The 24793-nt window shown below is 39.1% G+C and overlaps 1 protein-coding gene across 1 annotated transcript; it reads right to left on the bottom strand.

Annotated features, from left to right (window-relative positions):
- Positions 1–266: 266 nt before the first annotated feature.
- Positions 267–21973, bottom strand: LOC140237818 (cytochrome P450 1A5-like). Its single transcript, XM_072317747.1, has 9 exons — positions 21811–21973; positions 20385–20558; positions 14370–14463; positions 13724–13882; positions 12315–12523; positions 3954–4079; positions 3046–3285; positions 2128–2226; positions 267–520 (listed from the first exon to the last, which is right to left on the bottom strand). Exons 1-9 carry the CDS (start codon positions 21971–21973, stop codon positions 267–269), a joined length of 1518 nt encoding a protein of 505 aa, XP_072173848.1.
- Positions 21974–24793: the final 2820 nt, after the last annotated feature.

Genomic DNA, 24793 nt, shown 5'->3' with positions numbered 1-24793 from the left:
TTGTATTACAAAGTCATTGGGACAGGCATTTTTCTCTTTTTTATTGAAACTTTTTTTTCTATACATAGCTGATAAACAATGAAGTATGTAAAGATAATTACTCTATATAGAAAATACATTTTGGACCTTAAATTTTACGTCGTCGTAATAAGAGTTTCGATACATAATGTAATCATGTTCGTCATAACGAGAGTGTGCTGAACAACAAATGAAACCGCTTTCATTATTTACTACTTCATTGGGGGTGTTGATGAAGTTAATCTCGTTCAATCTCGTCTGACAATCAGAATCTCGTATGGTTTGGGAAAACGTCCCTGCACTCCCGTTCTCTTCCTCAGAAGGGTCTCGTCCCCCTGCGCTGGGTCCTTCTTGAAGGCGTAGTTCTGTAGTAGCCATGTGAGGATCATGTAGATGATACTTCTGCCAACAAACTCGCCGAGGCAGTTCCTCTTTCCCGCTCCAAACGGCATGAAGTGGGTCGGGTTGTAGGTCACCTTGCCGTCAGCATCCAAGAAGTTTTCTGAGATCAGCGCGGCATGAAAGATTTAAGTAGGTGAAATAAAAAATGAAAGAGAACTGCACGAACTCAACGCCCTTTGCAAAGGCTTCTGTGGAATTCCGAACAAATTTTGTCGGAAGTGACGACTTTGAAGACAGTTTGCGATGGATACAGTAACTCGTAGTGGTGACACAAGATTTGCTCCGGCGACAATTGCTCCGGTGTCATTTTCTCCAAGGACTATGTACTATAGGGTTAGGGTGTGGGTTGTGACAGGGTTTAAAGGGATGGTACAGTATTGGTGGAGATGAGAATTTGGCTTTTAACTTTTAGCGAGATACCAAGAAAACACTTATGAAATAGTACAGAGCATACCATTTTAAGAGAAATTCAAAGTTTATTTGATGAAAATCGGGTTTGGAATGATTGAAACATCAAAAAACAAAGTAAAACAAAGCGATCATAATAAAGTGTGGGTCCCACACTTTATTAGAATTGTTCTTTTTGGATATCTCAGCCATATCAAAACCAATTTTCATCAAATAAACGTTGAATTCCTCATAGAATTACATGCTCTTTCATATTTCATAAGATGTTTCTCATTATCTCACCAAAAAATGTTAGAAACCTGAAATTAGGTCGCAACCAAAACTGTACGATCCCTTTAAGGTTCAATTTGATGTGAGGATTAGGATTAGGGTTCTGGTTATTTATGTTTGTGGGTAGCATTTATGTTTGGCTTAGCGTGCAGATATTTCATGGGAGCAATTGTCGCAGGAGCAAATGTCATGGAACCACTCATAGTACATGTACATTGTACTGTATTGATATTTTCTTAATGAAAAATGCATCGGAAATCAAACACCTCTTTCCTGAGGTATTTGAAGAAACAGAAAAAATTTCAAATGACGTTTCTATTTCTGAGTAGCCAGGACGCAGGTTGGTCTCGAAGCATGACCATTGTTGTTTTCACAATAACATCCATCTGTGGTTTAAAGGTAATGGATGTTTGAAAGCTATACACGAATTGCTTTTTACCATGCTTTACATCATTGCCAGAATCATAAAGTTATTGTCGGAGAGTCATGATTTCATCATAGAACAAGATACAGTTGCAAGTACAATACATGTATTATGTTTTTCCTGGTTCACGTATACACTCTAAAAAACGATGTGGTATAGAATTAAAATCTACACTTCAAATGATGGATTTACCATTTCTGAAATGGTAGTTCATCATTTTTAGTGTAAAATATAACATTTTCAATGTTACATTTTTAACAAAATGTTGAAGGAGTGACAGCATTTCAAATGTTGATTTACCATTTCATTTCAGAGTGTAATAATTATCACATGCCGCTTGAAAGAAAAAAAAAAGATAAACAGTGAATGAGCAAAGTAAGGAGAGAGAAAAATAGAAGAAGAACTACAACAAAACGAGGAGGTAGAATACAACTTGTAAGATGGGACCGTAGAAAGAGGAACGGCTGGAGGATAGCGAAGAGGGATCAAAACAGAGAAAAGAAGGAAGAGAGGGAGTTAACATTTGGTGGAGAAAGAAAGACATCACATCAGATTTATGATTCAGTACAGTTAGCATTAAAAGTTGTGAAAGCCTGTAAACTTGCCTGGTCTGAATGTCTCCGGATCCTTCCATTGTTTTGGGTCGTAGTGCATGTCCCAGATATTGTAGACTACCATCGTTCCCTTAGGGATCGTATAACCACCTAAACCCAGACACGATTAACAGAAAATGTGTCATTGCTGTAGAAATATGCATCCTTCAAATTTCTTAATGTCAGAAATCGCTGATACCGACTGAAGATACTCAGAGATGATTTTGTATGGCTACCATACTAGAAGGGTGAGTTCATCCGGATCATCAGGGATTGGGGTTCCTTTACAGAGACCTGTTCAGCAATCTTTGTTAGAAGTTGTGCAACAGAGAAATCATGCAAACTAGCCATGGGTCTAAAGGAAAAAACAGAAAAACAAATCACCCACTCTTTAATAATGATTCGAAATGCCTGTGTAAGAGAAAAGAAAGTTGCCCATCTTCAACAACAATATAATTCTATGATAATGTACCCTCACTAAAACTGTCTCATACAATTCCCTCCGCGTTTCTAACTCAGACATGAAACCTTTGTTTCTGGATAGATACTCTTGGATTTTCAAATACATTAATGTACATGTATAGAACGAGGGCAAAGATAACAGATGAAGTTCGTGGCGCATTGAGTGAAATGGACACTTTGAACTGAAATAGGGGGAAATAGTGACATGGGATAGAGAGAGATGTGCCAGCGAGTGTTTCTACGCCTTACTGTGCAAAGAAGTCAAATGATTTGATTTGATTTGATTTGATTTGATTTGATTTGATTTGATTTGATTTATTTCTGCTTAATTCGATTAATTAAATGTGTACACATTTCACACAAATACCCCTGAACAATAAATTAATGTTGCATACAGAGGGCTAAAACCTTACATGTTTAAATTTCTTCTTTTTTTTTTTAAAGAAAAAAAAACGGTACTATACGTACGGAATGTTGTAGTTCTGGTCGTGGCGTGCGGTAGGCCCAGTGGCGCGACGGACGTGTAGCGGAACAGCTCGAGTATTGACGCCTCGGTGTACGGCAGGTGGTTTCGATCGTTTAGGGTCGGGAGACGGTCGCGGCCGATCACCTGGTCGATTTCTGTTTGAATCTTCGCTTGGACATCGGGATATTCCGCAAAGATGGCTAGTGCCCATAGCAACGTGTCACGTGATGTCATGACGCCCCCTGTACGAAGAGAAAATTCCCCAATTTTCTTTTCATAAGTATAGTTTCCCAAATTGCCTCCAATCAGATAATTATAGCGTTAATTCCTCTTGAAATTGTGTACACGAATTTATAAACACGCTGTCTTTGAGTCGCTCGTTCTGTGCCTATAACATAAATCGTTCTTGAAATCAGAAATAGACTTCAGTTTGTTTTTCATAGTACAACATATCAGTATTATCTGACAACATATTGCGTCTTTTAGCATCAGGAGATTACAATTCATATTCAAGATTTATGTTTAGAGAGACACCGTTTCAGTATAGCTGTTCACTTTTTCTCTTGTCTTTAATTTTCTTTGTCTCTGCCTCTTTCTCTCTCTTTCTTTCTCTTTTTTTTTCACTCCTTCCCTCTTTCCTTTTCTTTGAAATCACTTCAATAACGTCTGACGCAGAAAATACATGTATAACATCACCCGGCAAGTTATAGAATTCTTGTCTTAGTGTTCAGTATTAATCAGGTATAATCGATTCACAGCTTCTACGTCGTAACAGGATACGGCAATAATTATATCAGTGTCATGAAATGCGACGAAAACGTGGTAGCTCAGTGAGACCTCTCTTAAGTGTTTGCTAAAATCTAATTCTTAGATGTCCTGCCAACTCCAACTGAAATTGCGCATTCATCACCTCCGAAAATATTCCTGATCGTTTGAACGAGGTGGACGTCGGTGAGGCTGTCGAGCTTGTCGCTTTCGTTGTCCATGGCTTTCTTCTGAGCCTCCAGCATCAAGTCGATTACATCGTTTATCTTTTCTGAGAAGTTTAAGTATATTGTGGGGTGATGTCCGTTATTCCAAAGGTTTGTTAATCCGAAAATGAAATACTGTTCGTTTGATTCCGAAACTAGAAAATTCCCCGATACATATAACTTGATGTTCTTGATCGGTATTCGTTAATCCGAACATTACTGTGGTGTTATTTCGAAGGTTCGTTTGTCCGATAATGAAATATAAGGTTCGTTATTCCGAAAATTCGTTGATCCGATGATAAAACACGGGTCGTTACCCCAAAGGTTTGATTGAAAAGGGTTCGTTATTCGAAAAGTTCGTTCGTGAGAAAACGAAATAAGGTTCGCTATAATCCGAAGGTGTGTTCATCAAAAATTGAAAAAGATTCGTTATTCCGAAGGTTCGTTAGTCAGAAAACGAAATTAGGTTTGTTATAATATTCCGTAGGTTCGATAAATCCGAAAATGAAAAGGTTAAAGGTTGCAAGATGCATTAGATATATCGAATCTTCGAAATTACGAACCTTTGGAATAACAAACCTTTCCCTTTTTCTGATTAACGAACCTTTGGAATAACAAACCTTTATTAATCTCGAATTGCAGTCAGTACATGCTAGTACAATAAGCATTAGTATAATCGCCTGCTGTCTTTCCCTCTACGTCTGCTTTATTATGGTCACATCGGACTAATGTATATTGACTTTGACAATGAATATTATGAGCTTCTGAATTCCATCGAGATGATAGTCAACTATAATGTTACAGAAAACATACAATCTGTCATTATTGTTTGAGAGTAGCAAACTAAACTACTTAGGCAAGGTATAATCCCAGGTAACATGCCCATATGGGACCCATATGGGCATACTCCGGGCCACGTGGGCCATCTGGGTTAGGGTAAATCCCATATGTATTTAGCATCAGACCCATATGGGATAACCCATATGGGTTTTTAAATGGGACTACCCATGTGGGTATCATAATGGAAATGAACTGGGCAAACCCATCTGGGTAAGATTGTTAAATGCCCATATGGGTTACACATGTGAACAAAATGGGTAAACCCATCTGGGCAAGATATGTAAATACCCATATGGGTTTCATATGGGTATAAAATGGGCAAAGCTATCTGGGTAAAATATGCAATGCCCATATGCATACCATATGGGAATCTACTGGGTGAATCCATCTGGGTAATAAATGTAAATATCCATATGGGTTTCCTATGGGAATGAGCTGGGCAAACCCATCTGGGTAAAATAAGCAAATGTCCATATGGGTTACACATGTGAACAAAATGGGTAAACCCATCTGGGCGAGATATGTAAATACCCATATGGGTTTCATATGGGTATAAAATGGGCAAAGCTATCTGGGTAAAATATGCAATGCCCATATGCATACCATATGGGAATCTACTGGGTGAATCCATCTGGGTAATAAATGTAAATATCCATATGGGTTTCCTATGGGAATGAGCTGGGCAAACCCATCTGGGTAAAATAAGCAAATGTCCATATGGGTTACACATGTGAACAAAATGGGTAAACCCATCTGGGCGAGATATGTAAATACCCATATGGGTTTCATATGGGTATAAAATGGGCAAAGCTATCTAGGTAAAATATGCAAAGCCCATATGCATACCATATGGGAATCTACTGGGTGAATCCATCTGGGTAATGAATGTAAATATCCATATGGGCTTCATATGGGAATGAGCTGGGCAAACCCATCTGGGTAAAATAAGTGAATGTCCATATGGGTTTCGTGCGAGAAATAAATGGGCAAATCCATCTGGGTGAGATATGTAAATATCTATATGGGTTTCATATGGGAATAAGCTGGGGAAACCCATCTGGGTAAAATAAGTAAATGTCTATAAGGGTTACACATGTGAAATAAATGGGCAAACCCATCTGGGTGAGATATATAAATATCTATATGGGTTTCATATGGGAATGAGCTGGGCAAACCCATCTGGGTAAAATAAGTAAATGCCCATACGGGTTTCACATGGGAAATGAATGGGGAAACCATCTGGGCAGTACATGTAAATGCCCATATGGACTCCAAATGGGAAGTAAATGGGTTAACCCACCTGTGTAATATATGTAGCCTATATGCCCATACGGGCTCCATATGGGCATGGAATGAGCAAACCCATATGGATGAGATACCGATGCCCATATGCATACCATATGGGATACAACTGGGCAAACCGATCTGTCTGAGATCTGTCAATATACATATAGGTTTCATATGGATATGAAGTGGGTAAACCCAGCTGGGTTAGAGGTGAACATAATTATCTCCATGGGCAGCATATTGGAATGAACTGGGTAAACCCATCTGGGTAAGAGCTGAGCATATCTATGTGGGTACCATATGGGAAAGAACTGGGCAAACCCATCTGGGTGACGGATGAACCTATCTATGTGGGTACCATATGGGAATGAAGTTAGCAACTTGTGACCCATTTGGGTAAGAGCTGATCATATCTTTTTGGGAACCTTGTAAGAAAAAACTAGGCAAACCCATCTGGGTAATAGATGAACATATCTATGTAGGTATACCATATTAGAATGAACTGGGCAACCCATCTGGGCAAGAGATGAACATAATTATGTGGGTACCATATGGGAATGAACTGAGCAAAAATATGGGTAGGAGATAAACATATTTATGTAGTACCATGTTGGAATGAACTGGGCAAACCCATTTGAGTAAGAGCTGAACATATCTTTTTTGGCTATACCATTTGGGAAAGAACTGGGCAAACCCATCTGGGTAATAGATAAACATATCTATGAGGGTACTCGGTATACCATATTATTGGAATGAACTGCGCAACCAATCTGGGTAAGAGATGAACATAATATCTATGTGGGTGCCATACGGGAATGAAATTGGTAAACCCATCTGGGTTAGAGATGGACATATCTGTTTGGGTACGTTATGGGAATGAACTGGGCATGAGATCAACATATCTATGTGGGTAAAATATTGGAATGAACTGGGCAAACCCATTTGGGTAGGAGATGATGTGGGTACCATACTTGAATGAACTGGGCAAACCCATCTGGGTAAGAGATGAGCATAATCTATTTGGGTATCATATGGGAATGACCTGGGCAAACCCATCTGGGGAATAGATGTAAATGCTTATATGGGTTTCATATGGGGTCAACCTGGGTAGAACCATCTGGGTAAGATATGCAAATGCCCATATGGGATTTACATGGGAATGAACTGGGTAAACCCACCTGCTCATCAAACACACCCCTACCTGAAAATGGAACTGACCCAGAATTTGAAAGAAGGGTCCAGTACATGACCGTTATGCAGTACAGTATATGCATTGGCATTAGGACTGAATGATCTCCTTCAGTACAGTCAGAGTTTGATGATCATCTGTCTTCACCTCATTTTAGGTAAGTAAATAAACTTATTTTTGTCAGCATGTTGTATTTCAGGTAAAGATGTCGATTGCAAGTTATTGAAAAAGCTAATCCCAAGTCGGCAAGCTATAAAGGCAATATATCAAATATGTAAGTTGGGATGGTATGTGAGCATGTTGCCTCAATGGATCATCCATAGAATGTTACACATGTTGATAGAGAGGTGTATTCAAAGGTTATATGCCTGCTGTGTTATATGATTTTGTTTAATTCTTATGTCAATATTGCTTTATATATTTGATCTGGGGTTTAATCTCGTACTTTGTGTATAGAAATCTATGCTGTAACGCTCAACCTGCCTAGCATTATTTCATTTTCATTTCAATACTTCATATCATTGAGTTTCATTTAAAAAAAATGCAGTAACAGTATTTGAGAAAGCATTTACACGTACAAAATTTTACAAATAATTGCAATAAGGGAAAACACTAGCTGTGAGCTGTATTGAAAGAAAGGGAGCTGCTGAAAGCACTCAGTGATTGTAATTCCAGTTCACTCATAGTTTAAAGTATACATTATGATGATGTCAAATCAGAAATTACATTCTTACATACATGTATTATAATGGAAACATTAAAAATCTAGACTCGCTATCTTCAGGTTCACCACGAAAGCCCAAGTGGAGAATAAGTTTATGCGCAGTACTGTGTAATGGTTTGGTATGAACACGTCCCACACAGTATAATGGTAGTACAGCTGTGTAGTATTCAATCCTGAACCATCTAAACACACCCACACCGTACGGTACTTAGTATGAGGAGCTGGCAAGGTCATTCAACCTCCCCAACTCCACAGCATCTCTGCAGAAGGCTGTGGTCAGTTGTTTGGGTTATAATAAAGTCACAAAGGTCACATTCCACTGCAGGGAGACTCGCCTCCCTGATTCCAATAAGAAAACACCAATTCTCAAATGACTGGACGACATATGCATATTATCGAAAGCTTGGCTCTATTACTAGATTGACTGTATATCCTGGCAATTAACTGGAAAGCACAAGTATTTTTGCAGCTACCAAATACTAAGCGTGTGAGAAAGACGCTTAGCTTCAGAAATATTGCAGTTAGTTTTACTGTGACATGCATAAAATGTATTTAGGAGGAGATCTGAGTGAGTGAAGCCTAACTGCGATTTTCATGCTCCTGTATTATCAGAGATGTGTATATACAACGTGTACGTAACACTTTAAACACAGATACGTTTCACAGTATAGTAATCAGTATAGCAGTGGCATTTAGAAATATATGAAAACAAGTTTATACATGTATAGGCCTACTGATATTAATTTGTGTCATCATAGCTCTAGTTGGCATATTTTTTTTCTATCTACTATAAATATGTTTATGTTGTTTAGTTGTATTACTCCTTCTCTAAAGAGGTAATTGATAACCATAATGCATTCCCTCTTATGATAGAAGTACAATTGTAAGATAGTTTGGGGGTTTAAAGGCTATCTATAGTGTATTGTTATGTCTCAAATTCTTTCTAAGAAATAAGTCATGTATAGGTTTATAAATCATACCAGATTGTATATGAGCTTAAATAGATTTGATTTATAGGCCCTACAGGTAGTCAATATCGAGTAAATAGCAATTTATTGTTGGATTAACTTGATATCGTTTGTCCAAAATATTTATTGACCACTCGCAATCTTTTTTTAATGTATACACATATTCCTTTGTCTGTGTCTGTCTTTCTGTTCACTTAATCAAATTATACTCAAAATTTACTAAAATTGTACCTTCTCCTAAATCTTACTTGTCATTTACCATTTCATGGATAATCAAAACTTGTCCTTTGATCTTCCTGGGTTTGTTTTACAATCAAATGAATTAAAAGATTCATTCCAAAAAAAAAAAATCCTACGTAATGAGATGAGGTGTAAGTTGATATCTTTCTACTCCGTCACCCTCAAGCAGTAACTTTTATGCAATGTTCTAAGTCGTTTTTCCTAATTCGTAATTGTTGTGATTTCCTTTGCTCTGCATGTATAACAACTATACTTATCCTTTGACTGATTCTGTTTTCTTGTTTCACAATCAAATGAAGATTGAAATACATTGTATATACATTGCATTTGCAAAAGATTCTCTAGTGTATAATTCGATATTATTTCCATTATATGAAAATGAAAACCAATGGTAATACATGTACACTGAAAATATTTCTGTCCCTCTCTTCCTCTCTCTCTCTCTTTCCCTTTGAAGCTTATTCATTTTGATAGTTTTAAACTACGTATATGACCCTCTAGTTATGAAGAAAGTCGAACAAATCCTGTAAGAGTAGGCTAACAATTATATACTGAATTTTTTAAATCCATGTAACTACGCATTCCTTTATACAGTCATGTATTCAAATACAGTGTAATGTTGCATGCCTGTATCTCTCAATAATTGAATCTAGCAATATTTCTGATGAATAACATGTGTAACACATTCTATATGAAGATTGTAATTTCGTGAATATATTTCTCCCTCTGTCCTTGCAGATCTGGTGAAGAGAAAAGATGGACAAACACAGCAAGACCTCACGCAGCACACATTTTAAGGTCTACACAATAAGAAATCAGAACAGTGGAATAAAATAGCTGGATGGACAAAAACAGAGGCGGTTTGCAGCACAGGTTCAGGGAGAATTAGGTGGCAACACCAAAATTTCAAAAGAGCATAATTTTTGACGGAATTATGCAATTTTCTTCAAACCTTACTGAACTGTTCTTTTCATATTGCTGCATTCACTCAATCAACATGTTTAGTTTGGGTATTATTCCCCGTACAGAAGCTGTTAAAAAGATCTCACCATTTCTAGCTTTTACGCTTGTTTATCAAGTAATATTATGAATGCCTATATCCAGCTGAGGGACACAGGTCAACAGATTTCAATTAGAACAATGCACAAATACACTGTATATTCACTTTGAGAATAAGATACTTGATCTATTGACTACATACATTCAAGAGTGAATTGAGGGGAATAACACCTCTCTATGTGTAGGTCATTGGTGGTGGTGGATGTACAGTGTATATACAGTATGTTTACATGGTATTTAGGTAGCTTTCGTAGATGTGCCACGTACCTTACTAGGGCTGTTCATCGAAGAAATAAACACAAAATCTATACAATAAGTGGACTGCTCATAACAGAGGTTTGGTGTCAGTTTTCCATCAACTCAACGTGCAAGTGTCTCCTGCCATTGCCGCTGGGCAAGCTGTGGTTAATCATAATGAGGTAGGCCTGTTCCATAGGTTAAAGACACGATATGGTAAACTCACCGTTTGCAAAAATGTTAGCCACGTTACCCAGATGGGACCCACGGTGTACCTATATGTACCATCTTGGATCCCCCATATGGGTCCCATGTAAATCTTGGGTGCAAATTCCTAGGGGCCCCATATATGCATACCCATGTGGGACCCATGGTGAAACCCCATCTGAAGCCCATATGGGGAACCCACTTGGTGCCCACATATTTACCACATACATTACCAAGATGGGTCCCATTGGGAACCCATATGGGTCATTCTGGATTGCCCATATGGGTCCCATGTTAATCGAGGGTGCAAAATACTAGGGGCCCCATATGGGCATACCCATGTGGGACCCATGATGAAACCCCACCAAAAGCCCATATAGGATAACCCACATGGTGCCCACATATTTACCACATACGTTGCCCAGATGGGTCCCACAAGGAACCCATATGTGTCATTTGGGATTGCCCATATGGGTCCCATGTAAGTCTTGGGTGCAAAATCCTAGGGGCCCCATATGGGCATACCCATGTGGGACCCATGATGAAACCCCACACAAAGCCCATATGGGATAACCCACACAGTGCCCCCATATTTACCACATACGTTGCCCAGATGGGTCCCACAAGGAACCCATATGTGTCATTTGGGATTGCCCATATGGGTCCCATGTAAATCTTGGGTGCAAAATCCTAGGGGCCCCATATGGGCATACCCATGTGGGACCCATGATGATTTCCCAGCTAAAGCCCATATGGGAAAACCCTCATAGTGCCCACATATTTACCACATACATTACCCACATGGGCCCCAGCGGGAACTCATATGGGCCATCTGGGATCGCCCATATGGGTCCCATGTAAATCTTGGGTGCAAAATCCTAGGGGTCCCATATGGGCATACCCATGTGGGACCCATATTCAAACCCATATTGGGCCCATATGCAACCCATATGGGCATGTTACCTGGGATCTTATCGTATATGCAACTCGGATTTCCCATACAATATACTTTTACTTTTCGCCAGAAAATGTCGAGATTGAGTGTTGTGACACAATAATGTATGTTCAAATCATGCAAGCCTATAATGGTATATAGGTGTTGAAAGGAGTGTTGATACTTGACTTGTATAGGCGGTCTCAAACTCATCAGCGTGCACGTACAGTTTTGTTGTTTTCTGCAGAGGTTGAGCACCTATACTGCAGGGGCGGATCCAGGAATTCCGTAAAGGGGAGGCGCCTTTGAAAAATTAAAGGGGATGCACCCCCTTCCCCTCCCCTCCCCCATTTTTTTTTTTTAAAACCAAAAATAAGGACTATAAAGGGGGCGCTCGCCCGGTGCGCCCCCTCAGGATTCGCCACTGCACTGGTTGCGCGCACTGGGTAGACGAAATGAACTCAAACTAAACACATTGTCATGAGATGACAACATTCACAGTACATGATTTAAACCTACCAGTATAAAGTCATTATTCATTCAAGAATGCAGTTATGGGCATGTAACATACCAGCACAAGGATTTCATGTTGCGCGTGACGCCGGAAATACTCGCCTGGGTCGAAGGATTTCTTCCGGCTGTCGAAGTGCGGCAAGATGACGTCATTCAACCTGTCGGAGAACTTGCGGATCACACGAGGCCCTGTGGTTGGGAAGGCCTTGGCCAACGGAAAGAAGTCTGCTACAAGCCCCATACCAATTTCATCCATAGCCTCGTCCCACGTCTTCTTGTAGGCCAGAAGACCTGGGTCGTCGAGGTTGTAACTGTCGGAATTGAACGCGAACAGTATTCATTCATTCATTTATTCATTTATTTCCATATCAAAACATAACATTTACAAACGATCAAAACACAATTGCCTTGGTACATTTATACATTTTGAATGGAGGGATCATAGAAAGCGCACACGAGGCTTGTTGGAAATGATCCCCTTCAAACAATTATCAATACATTTCAACTAAACAATTATTATCATACAAATTCAATTGATAAAACAAAGGTCAAAGATACAATGAAAAGAGAAGAAAAGAGGCAGAGGTGGAAACAATGCATAATATACTTACAGTTTCAGATACATTTCATCACAAATATGTTTTTTAATAAAGCCTTTTAAATTGACGCATCTCTTTGGTTGAACAACATCAATGACAGTGACAAAATGAAAAGGAGAGATTTGTTAGTCTCGTATTACAGAAGTACATCAATAAATCCATAGAAAGGAAATCAAAACGCACACACAAAAGCAACTGCCTGAACGATTCCACCCTAAATGCCTACTCATACACCCACCCCCCCCCCCACACACACACACGCATTACAACAAAAAAAAAATACGAAAGATAAAGACTCATACCATATGGACCTTCACAATGCATAGGTCTGTTGATTGTCTATACCTAAATCTATCACAAAACTCCGAAGAACGACATATTGACGAACATAATTATTCAAGGTATACGAGCATGGTGTAATCAAGGAGTAACTCCATGATTGATAGTACACTGTATTTGTCGTGTTGGAATTAATTTTTACATTGTTCATACACAACGCCATCAGGATCGTTCAACACAAAGAGATTTTCCCCAACGCATCTCTTTGGTTAAACAACATCAATGACAGTGACATGAAGAAGAAGAAGAAGAACAAAATGCTTGGATCAATTTACCTTTGAATTTATCATAGAAATGAAGTTGCGTGCGCTAAGCCAATAGCGTGACCCCTCATGATGTTTGATTGTATCTCGCCCAAGTTTCGCGCTACACTATTCTTATATTATGCAGAAAACCTATGAGCAATTTGCATTAACCACCATCAATGTTGAAATTGATTAAACAAAGGAAGACAAGAAGGAAGGAAAGTGACAAAAAGGGAATGTGATGGAGGAACAGGAGAAGAAGGATGCGGATAAGGGAGATGATGATGAGGAGGAGGAGGAGAAGGCGCACATGGAGGAAAAGACTTACTTGACACCGTAACACATCATGCTGAAGATGTTGTACAACGTCAGAGTGATCAATAAAGTCGGGTCCATGGGTTTCCCGCCTTTTCCTTCCAGGTTTTCTTCCATCTTGACAAAAGATGGCGATACGAGCCTCTCCAGGTTGCTGCCTGTAGCAAAATGCCTGACCAAGAGATTAGAGCGGGAAATCCGTTTCCATCGAACTTCGATACGATATCGATGACTACATCAATAGCAATAATCCTCTAAGTAACTCTTTTTCTTGGTGAAGGATTTCTGATATATAAATACTATGTAAGGACTGCATGGTTGAAATAGGCAGGTAGTCGTTACAGACAAGTAGTGATGAGAGCAGGCTTGCCTGTGATGGATGCGACAGACTAAGATACAACAAAGTAAATTGACTGCTTCATAACTGTATAAACACAATGTAATGAACCCTTAGCTAAGTGACAATCAGGAGATTATATAGCGGTATTTTTTACGTATAATATCTATGTTGTCTCTAATTTGGCATGTGGTTATTTTGAACATACGGTTCAATCCATCCCCGGAAACAATTCGCTCTCGTGAAAAAAACAAAAACAAAACAAAAAACAAAACAAGGGATCGACCTTGTACTGAAAAACAAAATATGTTATAAGTTTTACCTGAGAGCGGTGAGGCCCAATTTCCGATGTAACTTCCAGCTCTCCGAATAGGGACTGAACACAATGTCCCTATATCCGTCTGTTAGTAACTCCACTATATTATGAAGTATCAAATAAAATAACATAGGTATTAATATCATCATACAGTTAGACGTTTTGAAGCGTCACGTTTACGTGCAGACGGCACTCCCGTGTTACCTTTCACCATGGAGCTACAACACATGCAGTAGCTCCATGCTTTAACAATTCATTTTACATTATTATGCACAAAATGCCTGAATAGCAATAAAACCAAGAATTCATGCTTGAAATGCATATTTTTCCTTTCTTCCTCTATATTTCACAATATGCATGTGGTGAAAACATGGAAGGCTCGATTAACTACCCCCATTTAAAACACATATAGTCATTGCTGATCAATATCAATGTTTCATGATCATAATTAATAATCATGATTTAACAATGCAATCAATGATATTATAGAAATGTAATTATGAAGTGGGAGTATAGTAACAACAGTATAGTAGCAGTAAAGTGCCATTTGATGATGAGAATAAGAATGAAAATTTTCAATGTAACGAATATTTCATAATGCTAATAATGATATTATGATCATGGCAGAAATTAGAATTGTGATTATCATTTTTCTTATTGACTTCATTGTTTCTTTTATCATTATCAAATCAATAATCACAATCAATGCTTAATGGTGCCAAAAGCATCAGAATGTGATGAAATGTGTTCTGCGCAAAAACAAAGAAAACAACATTAAATGTCACTGATATGATGGAGAATAAAAGTAAATTGACCATTATTCAGTGACAGCCTTTCGAAAAAAACATGAGCGCATGCAGTTGTCATGTATAAGACGATGATCTCTATACAAACAGTAATGAAATATAATCAGAACCACTCACAACAGACAGTAATCATAATTCGTAACATTGAATGTACATAAAGATGAATTATTGGTACAAGGTATGTCTCTTTCCCAGAAACGAAATTGAGAAATATAGGTTTTCCCGGCCAATTTCGCACTTTTTTCAGTCCAATTCCTAATTGCTGCATTCAATTTAGCACAATTTAGCCTAGACGGCATGTTCGGTATTTCAATTTTATAATCTTTTCATTCAAATTCATTTTGGAGCATTCAAATTACCTTTTACATCATTCGAATCAGCACTTTCTCAGTTCAAATTCGGAAGACAAGCACCATTTCGCAAATCGTTCATTCAATTTAGCACGATATAGTCACGTGATCACGTATACGCTGCGCTCGTTCATTCGAATTCATTCTTGGGCATCCAATTTCGGATTTTCTGCAGTCAATTTAGCAGACACGTTTATGCTTTTATTCTGATATCACCTTTGCAACAGTACTTTCAAAATAAGTGTATGTGTTTATAATGTTCGATTGCATTATTTCATTCACAGATACATTGATCTTAAGTTTGTTTTGTCAATAATTGGAGAAGGAGGTTTCAATTTACATTATTATTTCTTTCATCTGCATGTTTCATTATTTTCATTTGGTGGGTGCTAGATTGCGTTAATTATCATTAGGAATAAATAAAAGTTCTTGGATCAGCTCTAGCCATCAATTTGTCAAGGTTATTACCCTCAAATGCTTCTATGATTCTCTCCCTGTTTTCTTGAGAGATACGCCTGTATCTAACTCGTGCTGCTATGACTGGACATAAGAAAGTGAAGTGAATCAATGGTACTGGTGCAAGCATGGCATGTATAGTTCTGATAACATGTATGGAAGAAGAGGGGCGTTACAGAACAACAAACTTGAGTTATTTAGGGTCAAAGATACCTTTACTATATACTTAACAGTGTGTGGATGAAACAAAAATTCACATTTAAATATGTATAAATCATGGTTCTCACCTTTTCAAAATAGAAATAACATTACGCCAATTTGAATGAACATGTTTGGAATTTGACTGCCCATACGCGAAATTGAATGACTGAAATACCATTTTCCGCCAGTGCTGGCGAATTTGAATGACTGAAGAGCACGTGCCAATTTGAATGCCCGTTTTACGAATTCGAAAGGCACATGTGCGAATTTCATTGACCGAAATGCTAAATTGAACGAACTAGTTGCAATTTTGAATGACAGAATGTGCAGTGACGAGGATTTTCGCTAAATTGAATGAACCTTTTATCAAATGGACTGACAAAAGTGCGAAATTGGCCGGGAAAACCTATGTTACTGAATGCTATATAACTATTTGTAAATTTGTTTTGTATGTTACTCCTAAGCCTGTGTAATAACTCTGTCAAACATTAATCATTGTGATCAGTTACAACGGCGTAAATCCATACTGAGGAGTGGGGGGATGATCGGCGATAGTCACCATCACCACGATTACAAGCCCATAACCGAACCGGCGCAGCCTTGAGGGGGACGGGGGTGAGAGAAACTTGGTAACCCCCCCCCCCCCCCCCACACACACACACACACACAATTTACAGGGATCGGATGTCTCACTCTTTTGCATGAAATATAAAGTGGGAGGAGAGTGATATATTTCTGACAAACTGTTACAAGCGAGCTTGAAAATTGTGACATTTTACAGTCCCAAAACTGCAGTTTGTGACTGTATTTTGTCCGCTTTGGAAATTAAGGGGGGCACCGGGTGAAACTGCTGGCAATTACTACTGACAGCAACATCAAGAGAATGGCATAACAATTAAATGCGAGCGAGCGAAGCGAGCGAGCTTGAAAATTTTGACATTTTACAGTAAAAAAAACCCTGCTGTTTTGGGCTGTATTTTTTCGCTTTGGAAATTAAGGGGGGCGCACAGGGCGCAACTGCTGGCAGTTCGTACTGGCAGCAACATCAGGAGAATGGCATAACGATTAAATGCGAGCGAGCGAAGCGAGTGAGCTTGAAAATTTTGACATTTTACAGTCCCAAAACTGCCGTTTGTAGCTTTATTTTTAGCTTTGGAAATTAAGGGGGAGCACCGTGCGAAACTGGTGGCAATTACTGGCAGCAACATCATGAGAATGGCATAATGATTAAATGCGAGTGTGCGAAGCGAGCGAGCTTGAAAATTTTGACATCTTACAGTCCCCAAAACTGCCATTTGTAGTTATATTTTTCGCTTTGGAAATTAAAGGGGACGCACCGGGCACAACTGCTGTCAATCACTGGCAGCAACATCAGGAGAATGCCATAGCGATTAAATGCGAGCGAGCGGAGCAAGCGAGCCTTAAAATTTTGACATTTTGCAATCCCAGACAATGTCGTTTGTAGCTGCATTTTTTCGCTTTGGAAATTAAGGGGAGGCACACCGGGCGAAAACTGCTGGCAATTACTGGCAGCAACATCAGGAGAATGGCATAATGATTGAGCGAGAGCGGAGCGAGCGAGCTTCAAAATTTTTGACTTATTACAGTCCCAAAACTGCCGTTTGTAGCTTTATTTTTAGCTTTGGAAATTAAGGGGGGGGCACCGGGTGAAACTGCTGGCAATTACTGACAGCAACATCAAGAGAATGGCATAACAATAAAATGCGAGCGAGCGAAGCGAGCGAGCTTGAAAATTTTGGCATTTTACAGTAAAAAAAAAACTGCCGTTTTGGACTGTATTTTTTCGCTTTGGAAATTAAGGGGGCGCACAGGGCGCAACTGCTGGCAGTTCGTACTGGCAGCAACATCAGGAGAATGGCATAACGATTAAATGCGAGCGAGCGAAGCGAGTGAGCTTGAAAATTTTGACATTTTACAGTCCCCAAAACTGTCGTTTGTGGCTGCATTTTGTCGCTTTGGAAATTAAGGGGGAGCACCGGGCGAAAACTGCTGGCAATTACTGGCAGCAACATCAGGAGAATGGCATAATGATTAAATGCGAGCGAGCTTCAAAATTTTGACTTATTACAGTCCCAAAACTGCCGTTTGTAGCTATATTTTTCGCTTTGGAAATTAAGGGGGGAGCACCGGGCGAAAACTGCTGGCAATAACTGGCAGCAACATCAGGAGAATGGCATAATGATTAAATGCGAGCGAGCGAAGCGAGCGAGCTTCAAAATTTTGACTTATTACAGTCCCAAAACTGCCGTTTGTAGCTAAATTTTTCGCTTTGGAAATTAAGGGGGGGGGGAGCACCGGGCGAAAACTGCTGGCAATAACTGGCAGCAACATCAGGAGAATGGCATAATGATTAAATGCGAGTGAGTGAAAGCGAGCTTCAAAATTTTGACATCTTACAGTCCCAAAACTGCCGTTTGTAGCTATGTTTTTCGCTGTGGAGATTAAGGGGGAGGGGGGAGCACCGGGCGAAAACTGGTGGCAATTACTGGCAGCAACATCATGAGAATGGCATAATGATTAAATGCGAGTGTGCGAAGCGAGCGAGCTTGAAAATTTTGACATCTTACAGTCCCCAAAACTGCCATTTGTAGCCATATTTTTCGCTTTGGAAATAAAAGGGGACGCACCGGGCACAACTGCTGTCAATCACTGGCAGCAACATCAGGAGAATGCCATAGCGATTAAATGCGAGCGAGCGGAGCAAGCGAGCCTTAAAATTTTGACATTTTGCAATTCCAGAAAATGTCGTTTGTAGCTGCATTTTTTCGCTTTGGAAATTAAGGGGAGGCACACCGGGCGAAAACTGCTGGCAATTACTGGCAGCAACATCAGGAGAATGGCATAATGATTAAATCCGAGCGAGCGGAGCGAGCGAGCTTCAAAATTTCGACTTATTACAGTCCCAAAACTGCCGTTTGTAGCTTTATTTTTAGCTTTGGAAATTAAGGGGGAGCACCGGGCGAAAACTGCTGGCAATTTATGGCAGCAACATCATGAGAATGGCATGATGATTAAATGCGAGTGTGCGAAGCGAGCGAGCTTGAAAAATTTTGACATCTTACAGTCCCCCAAACTGCCATTTGTAGCTATATTTTTTGCTTTTTGAGATTAGGGGGGGGGGGGCGCACCGGGCGCAACTGCTGTCAATCACTGGTAGCAACATCAGGGGAATGGCTTAGCGCTTAAATGCGAGCGAGCGGAGCGAGCGAGCTTTAAAATTTTGACATTTTACACCCCCAAAACTGCCGTTTTTAGCTATATTTTGGCGATTTGGTTTGTCCCACTTTTATGGGGGAACCATCCCCCCCCCATTGACGCCTCTGCATATGAGGGAGCTTTTGTTAAGTGAAAGATATGCTGCACACTCTTTGACAAATTAGGGAAATATACGTCAATCTCAACAGTGTACTTATCGAAAGGGATCCAGTATAGCGGAGCTTTTGCACGTTTATGATTGCAATTCAACGATTTGGTGCATAGTTCTGGCGGTATTTGGACAATAATTCCATTAAGAAAGTTCGAAATTTGTCCTCATCTCGGAAATTGCTTGGGGGATAAATGATTTGCCTGCCTAAACACTTTCGTAGGGGCGGGGCAAATGCCCTTTGCCCCCCCCCCCCCCCCCCGAGATATTTTCGACGCCCTTGATCTTCCCTGGGTATACCCATAGATGTATCTTGACTGAATTATCAGTCACTGTCGTTCCTCATGAATGATTTAGGAAATGGAGGGGATTCAATTATGGCAATATAGTTTTGTTATTGTTTGTTTGTTTGTTTGTTTTCGTACATATTTTGCAGATGGTCCCAAGTTACTCTCGTCTTAGCATGTTTACATGTAGGCCTACACTATTTGACGTTGTCAACGTCTGAGCCATGCATTACAGTGTATGTCCATGCCCGCGAGCGAGCGAAGCGAGCGAGCGCTTGAGAAAATTATGCATTCGATTTCCTACAAGATAGAATACTGTTCAGCTCTGTTACCTGTCTGAAGGCCGGCGTACAAACGTCATGCAATATGCCAAAATTGATACAATCACATTTCTGCTTCCTCCATTTTTTTTTCTTCAGAATTCAGGGGGGATGATTGTACAGGCCACCCCCCCCCCTCCTCCATTTCAGGGGGGGATATATCCCCCCATCCCCCCCGGGATTTACGCCCATGATCAGTTATGATGTGATACCCACTGGAGTAAAAATCCGGGCGATCGGCAAAGTCGATTGCTTGGGAAACGAGGGCTTCTCGTACGACGTCGTATCCATGGATGACCACGGCCCAGCGAGACCCGAGCTTGAAGCTGCACACTTGGCCATACTGGCGGCCCCATTTGCGGAATACAATTTCTGGGCGGTCGTTGAATCCTAGAAAAAAAAAACACAAACAAAACACTGGATTAACATGTTTACTATAAAAATTGTTGTAATTGTCTGCACACCATTATTATCAAACCCGACAAACAGAAAAAAAATCGGAGAACTTTCAACCTGTATATAGCAACAATCACTTTATTGACATGTAGTGGCGGATCCAGAGTGGGCGCAAGGGGCGCACGCCCCCCCCCCCCCTTTATTTATAGTTAAAGGGATCGTACAGTTTTGGTTGAGACCCAATTTCAGGTTTCTAACATTTATGGGTGAGATAATGAGAAACCTCTTATAAAATATGAAAGAGCATGTAATTCCATGAGGAATTCAGCGTTTATTTGATGAAAATTGGTTTTGAAATGGCTGAGATATCCAAAACAGAGCGATTCTAATAAGTGTGGGACCCACACTTTATTATGATCACTTTGTTTTACTTTGTTTTTGGATGTTTCAGTCATTCCAAACCCAATTTTCGTCAAATAATCTTTGAATTCCTCTTAAAATGGTATGCTCTGTACTACTTCGTAAGTGTTTCTTGGTATCTCTCAAAAAGTTAAAAGCCTAATTCTCATCTCCACCAATACTGTACCATCCCTTTAAGAGCAAAAGAAATAAAAAGAAAAAATGAAATGAAACCCCGAAGTGGCACAAGAAATATTAGTTGCGCCCCCCCCCCCCCCCCCCTTTTACGGAATTCCTGGATCCGCCCCTGGACATGGTGGATAAAACTTGGAATATGAATCTAATATCTTGTTTCTAGGTCTTTGCGGCAAAATATCAGTAAATCTGATTACATTAGAGAATCAATCTCTGAAAATGACAGTTTAGGCCCGGTTGACAAAACTGAATACTCAAGTTTACGTATGAACGTCGTATGTTCTCGGGTCAGTTTGACCCTGTCAGGACGACCGTGTCAATATACTATTGACATCCAACAGCTGTGCAGAGTTACCAATGGTCATGATAGAGATTATGTGCGGCGAAAATCTATCGCGACGAGTGTTGACCGATCATAGGGATAGCCAATCCATTTGGGGAAACATAATATGTTTATATGAACTTTTTGAGATAATCGATACACCAGATTTGTACAGAAAGAAAGAATTCGTAGAGAAACAATAGGTGATATTACGCGATTTCACGCAGATCACCTAAGTGATAGACTTTACAAATCCCATATATGCTGATATATGCCACAAATCCAACGAAATGCCACGTACGGCGAACTCAATTCATTCAAGTAACTTACCAAACACATTTCCCACAATAGGAAGTGGCGTGGGTCCAGGCGGGAAGCCTTTGCCGCGTCTGATATCGAGAAGTAGGAGAGTGATAATGACCGCGACTAACCCGACAGTCACCGTTGGCCAGTCGAGTTGTCTGAGTACGATACCAATGAAAGTTTCGGACATTGTGAGTCCGACTTCACACTCCAATGAAAACAATAAGGATAAAGATATGGTTGGTTTGCGCTGTGCAAGAGTTTTCGCCTATCAAATACACTTGACACAAAGACTATAATTTGTCTCTATACACTCGCCTCATGCGTTTCACGAAATCAGTCACGTATGCGATAAGATAGTCGTCTGTTCATAGTTCGAAGGTTGCAAAACGTTCTTAGTAGTTCGGGTTCGTAAGTACAATAAGTATGTGATCCAAAGGGGCATCTTGATGATAACAGCAATTAAAAGCAAGTAAACATGGATTATTAAATGAATTGAGAAAGTATTCAAACTTAACTCATTAATGCATTGAATTTTTTAGGGGTAATTGGTTCTCTATAACTATAGTCGGACCAATAGATCTTTCCTGTGCGATAAAGGATTTAAAGAAACATGGCGATGGCTGGATTTGGGGGATAGAAACTTAAATGGGGAAACATTCCACGAGGGTGTGTGTGTGTGTGTGTGGGTGTTGTGTGTGTGTGTGTGTGAGTTGGTGTGTGTGTGTGTGTGTGAGTTGGTGTGTGTGTGTGTGTGTGCGTGCGTCTGTGTTTGCGAGTTTGCTCGGGTTAGGGAATGGCTAACTCTTCTCAAACGATTTTATTTACGGTTATGACCAATAAGTTGAAAAAATAAAGAACTTGAGCAGAAATAATGTTCGACTTAGACAATGCCTGAGGTTTTGTAAGTTTTGTATAAATGTATTGTAGTAATGTAACGTAAATAAGTTAGGGGACTGCACGCATACACAATTTCGCTTTTTAGCAGCCCCTCAATTTTCATTTCCTTCTAGTCCTTAATGAAACAAGATGTATTTCTACTGATTATGTAACATTATGTTTCAAGAATATAGCATCATTTTGACGTTTGTATACCCATGTATTGTTTTGAAATGAAAATAAAAAATGTATGAATGAATTAATTCATTGATTACTTAATGAAAAGTCGACCAATCCGTTTGTCTGATTCTACTCTACATTGCTTTAGTGAAACTAAATATTGCTTGGAATGGTGTGACTGGATCTCTGTTTTCATTCTCACATGAAGTGTACTTCATTGATCTGCAGAGAGCTCAGAAAATTCACGTTTATCTCAGAGGAATTATGTACAGCTGTATAACCTTCATCACCTTGCAATAATATAGGTTTTCCCGGTCAATTTCACACTTTTGTCAGTCCATTTCATAGAATGTTCATTTAATTTAGAAAAAAACAAACAAACCTCGTTATCGCACAGTCTGTCTTTCAAAATTGCAACTTTTAGCATATGAAATTTGCACAAGTGGTATTCGAATTCGTAAACTGGGTATTCAAATTGAGCTGGTGTTCTACGTTCATTAAAAATCGACATCACTCGCCGAAAAAGGAAACTTTCAATTTCGCGAATGGGCAGTCAAATTCCAAATATATTCATTGAAATTTACGTCATGTTATATCTTTTTTGAAAAGGTGAAAACACTTAAACGCGTATTTCTATGCGACTTTTTGTTTCATCCACATACTGTTAAGCAGTAAAGTATCATACTTTTGACCAGTTATAATTCGAGTTATTACACCCTTTTCTTTTACGCGTGTCATTATAGGCCTACATGTACCAGTACTACAGATTCACTCCATCTTCTTACAGTCATGACCGCACAAGTTAGATACAGACGTATATATCTCAAGACAACAGAGAAAAATTATAGACGAATTTAAAAATCATAACCTTGATTTCCTAGAGCCGGCCGACGCACTCGGAATAAAGCGCTCAACGGCCAGATAAGTTGTGGCCACATACATTATCTTCGCACTGGGAGACTCAATAAGCACATTAAAAAAAAAAAAATATTTAAAGTAAATAGGAAAATATGAAACGTTATGATGCTTACAAACAATAACTATGATGAAAGAAAAAAAAATGTCTGCTAAATTGACTGCAGAACATGTTAAATCGCATGCCCAAAAATGAATTTGAATGAACGAGCGCAGCATTATACGTGATCACGTGACTATATCATTCTAAATTGAATGGACGAATAGTGAAATGGTGCTTGTCTTATGGATTTCAGTTGAAAAAAGGTGTTTATGTAGAATGAGTTTAACGGTAATAATGCTCCAAAATGAATTTGAATGAATTAAGAGATCATAAAATTGAAATTAAGTATTTGAACAACTTACTTCCAAACATTTTTCACGATTTCTTTAAACAGAATTATACCGTTCATTCATATCCCACTCGTAATTCGCAAAATGTTTATTTAGTAAATCCCAGACTATTGCACAAAAATCTATAAGACATAATGGACCAAATCTTTGGAATACACTCCCAGATATATGTTAAATCATATAAAACTTTATATGCTTTCAAGGCTAGATTGAAAACTACATTACTGTCAGATTACAATCTATGAATATAGCATTTGAATATATATTTTGTTTTGTTTGATCACATTTCTTTTCCTGTAAATTGGATTTAAAATTACAATAAATATACGCAATGTTTCTGTGTCTATCATTTCATTTTATTCCCATTATCTTCAGCATCACCACCATCACTTTCATCTTCATTATCACATTTTTCCTCATTACCCTGTCAACATCATCATACATCATCATCATCATCATCATATTTCACGTTACTCTTATTCGTATCTATGCACTAGGAACATAAAAAATATAATGTATTTACAGTGTTTTATATTTTGTAGTATTTCTCCATTCCGCAAACAATATAATTTTTTTGTGCGTGTATTATGTAGATAGCTCCCTGGGCTGCCACGTGCTCAAGCTTTTGCTTATAGTGGCAGTC

The sequence above is a fragment of the Diadema setosum genome, chromosome 14 (assembly GCF_964275005.1).
Source record: "Diadema setosum chromosome 14, eeDiaSeto1, whole genome shotgun sequence".
Taxonomy (NCBI): Eukaryota; Metazoa; Echinodermata; class Echinoidea; order Diadematoida; family Diadematidae; genus Diadema; species Diadema setosum.
The sequence above is the reverse complement of the archived record's forward strand: the minus strand, read 5'-3'. Positions and strand labels throughout refer to the sequence as shown.

Bases quoted from the DNA above. Each gene is read 5' to 3' on its own strand.
- LOC140237818 (XM_072317747.1), bottom strand. From the start codon at position 21,973: ATGTCCGAAACTTTCATTGGTATCGTACTCAGACAACTCGACTGGCCA. The intron at 13,883-14,369 runs GTAAAACTTATA...TCTCTTGGTCAG, and splicing joins TTGGGCCTCACCGCTCTCAG to GCATTTTGCTACAGGCAGCA. The intron at 2,227-3,045 runs GTACGTATAGTA...GTCTGGGTTTAG, and splicing joins GACCAGAACTACAACATTCC to GTGGTTATACGATCCCTAAG.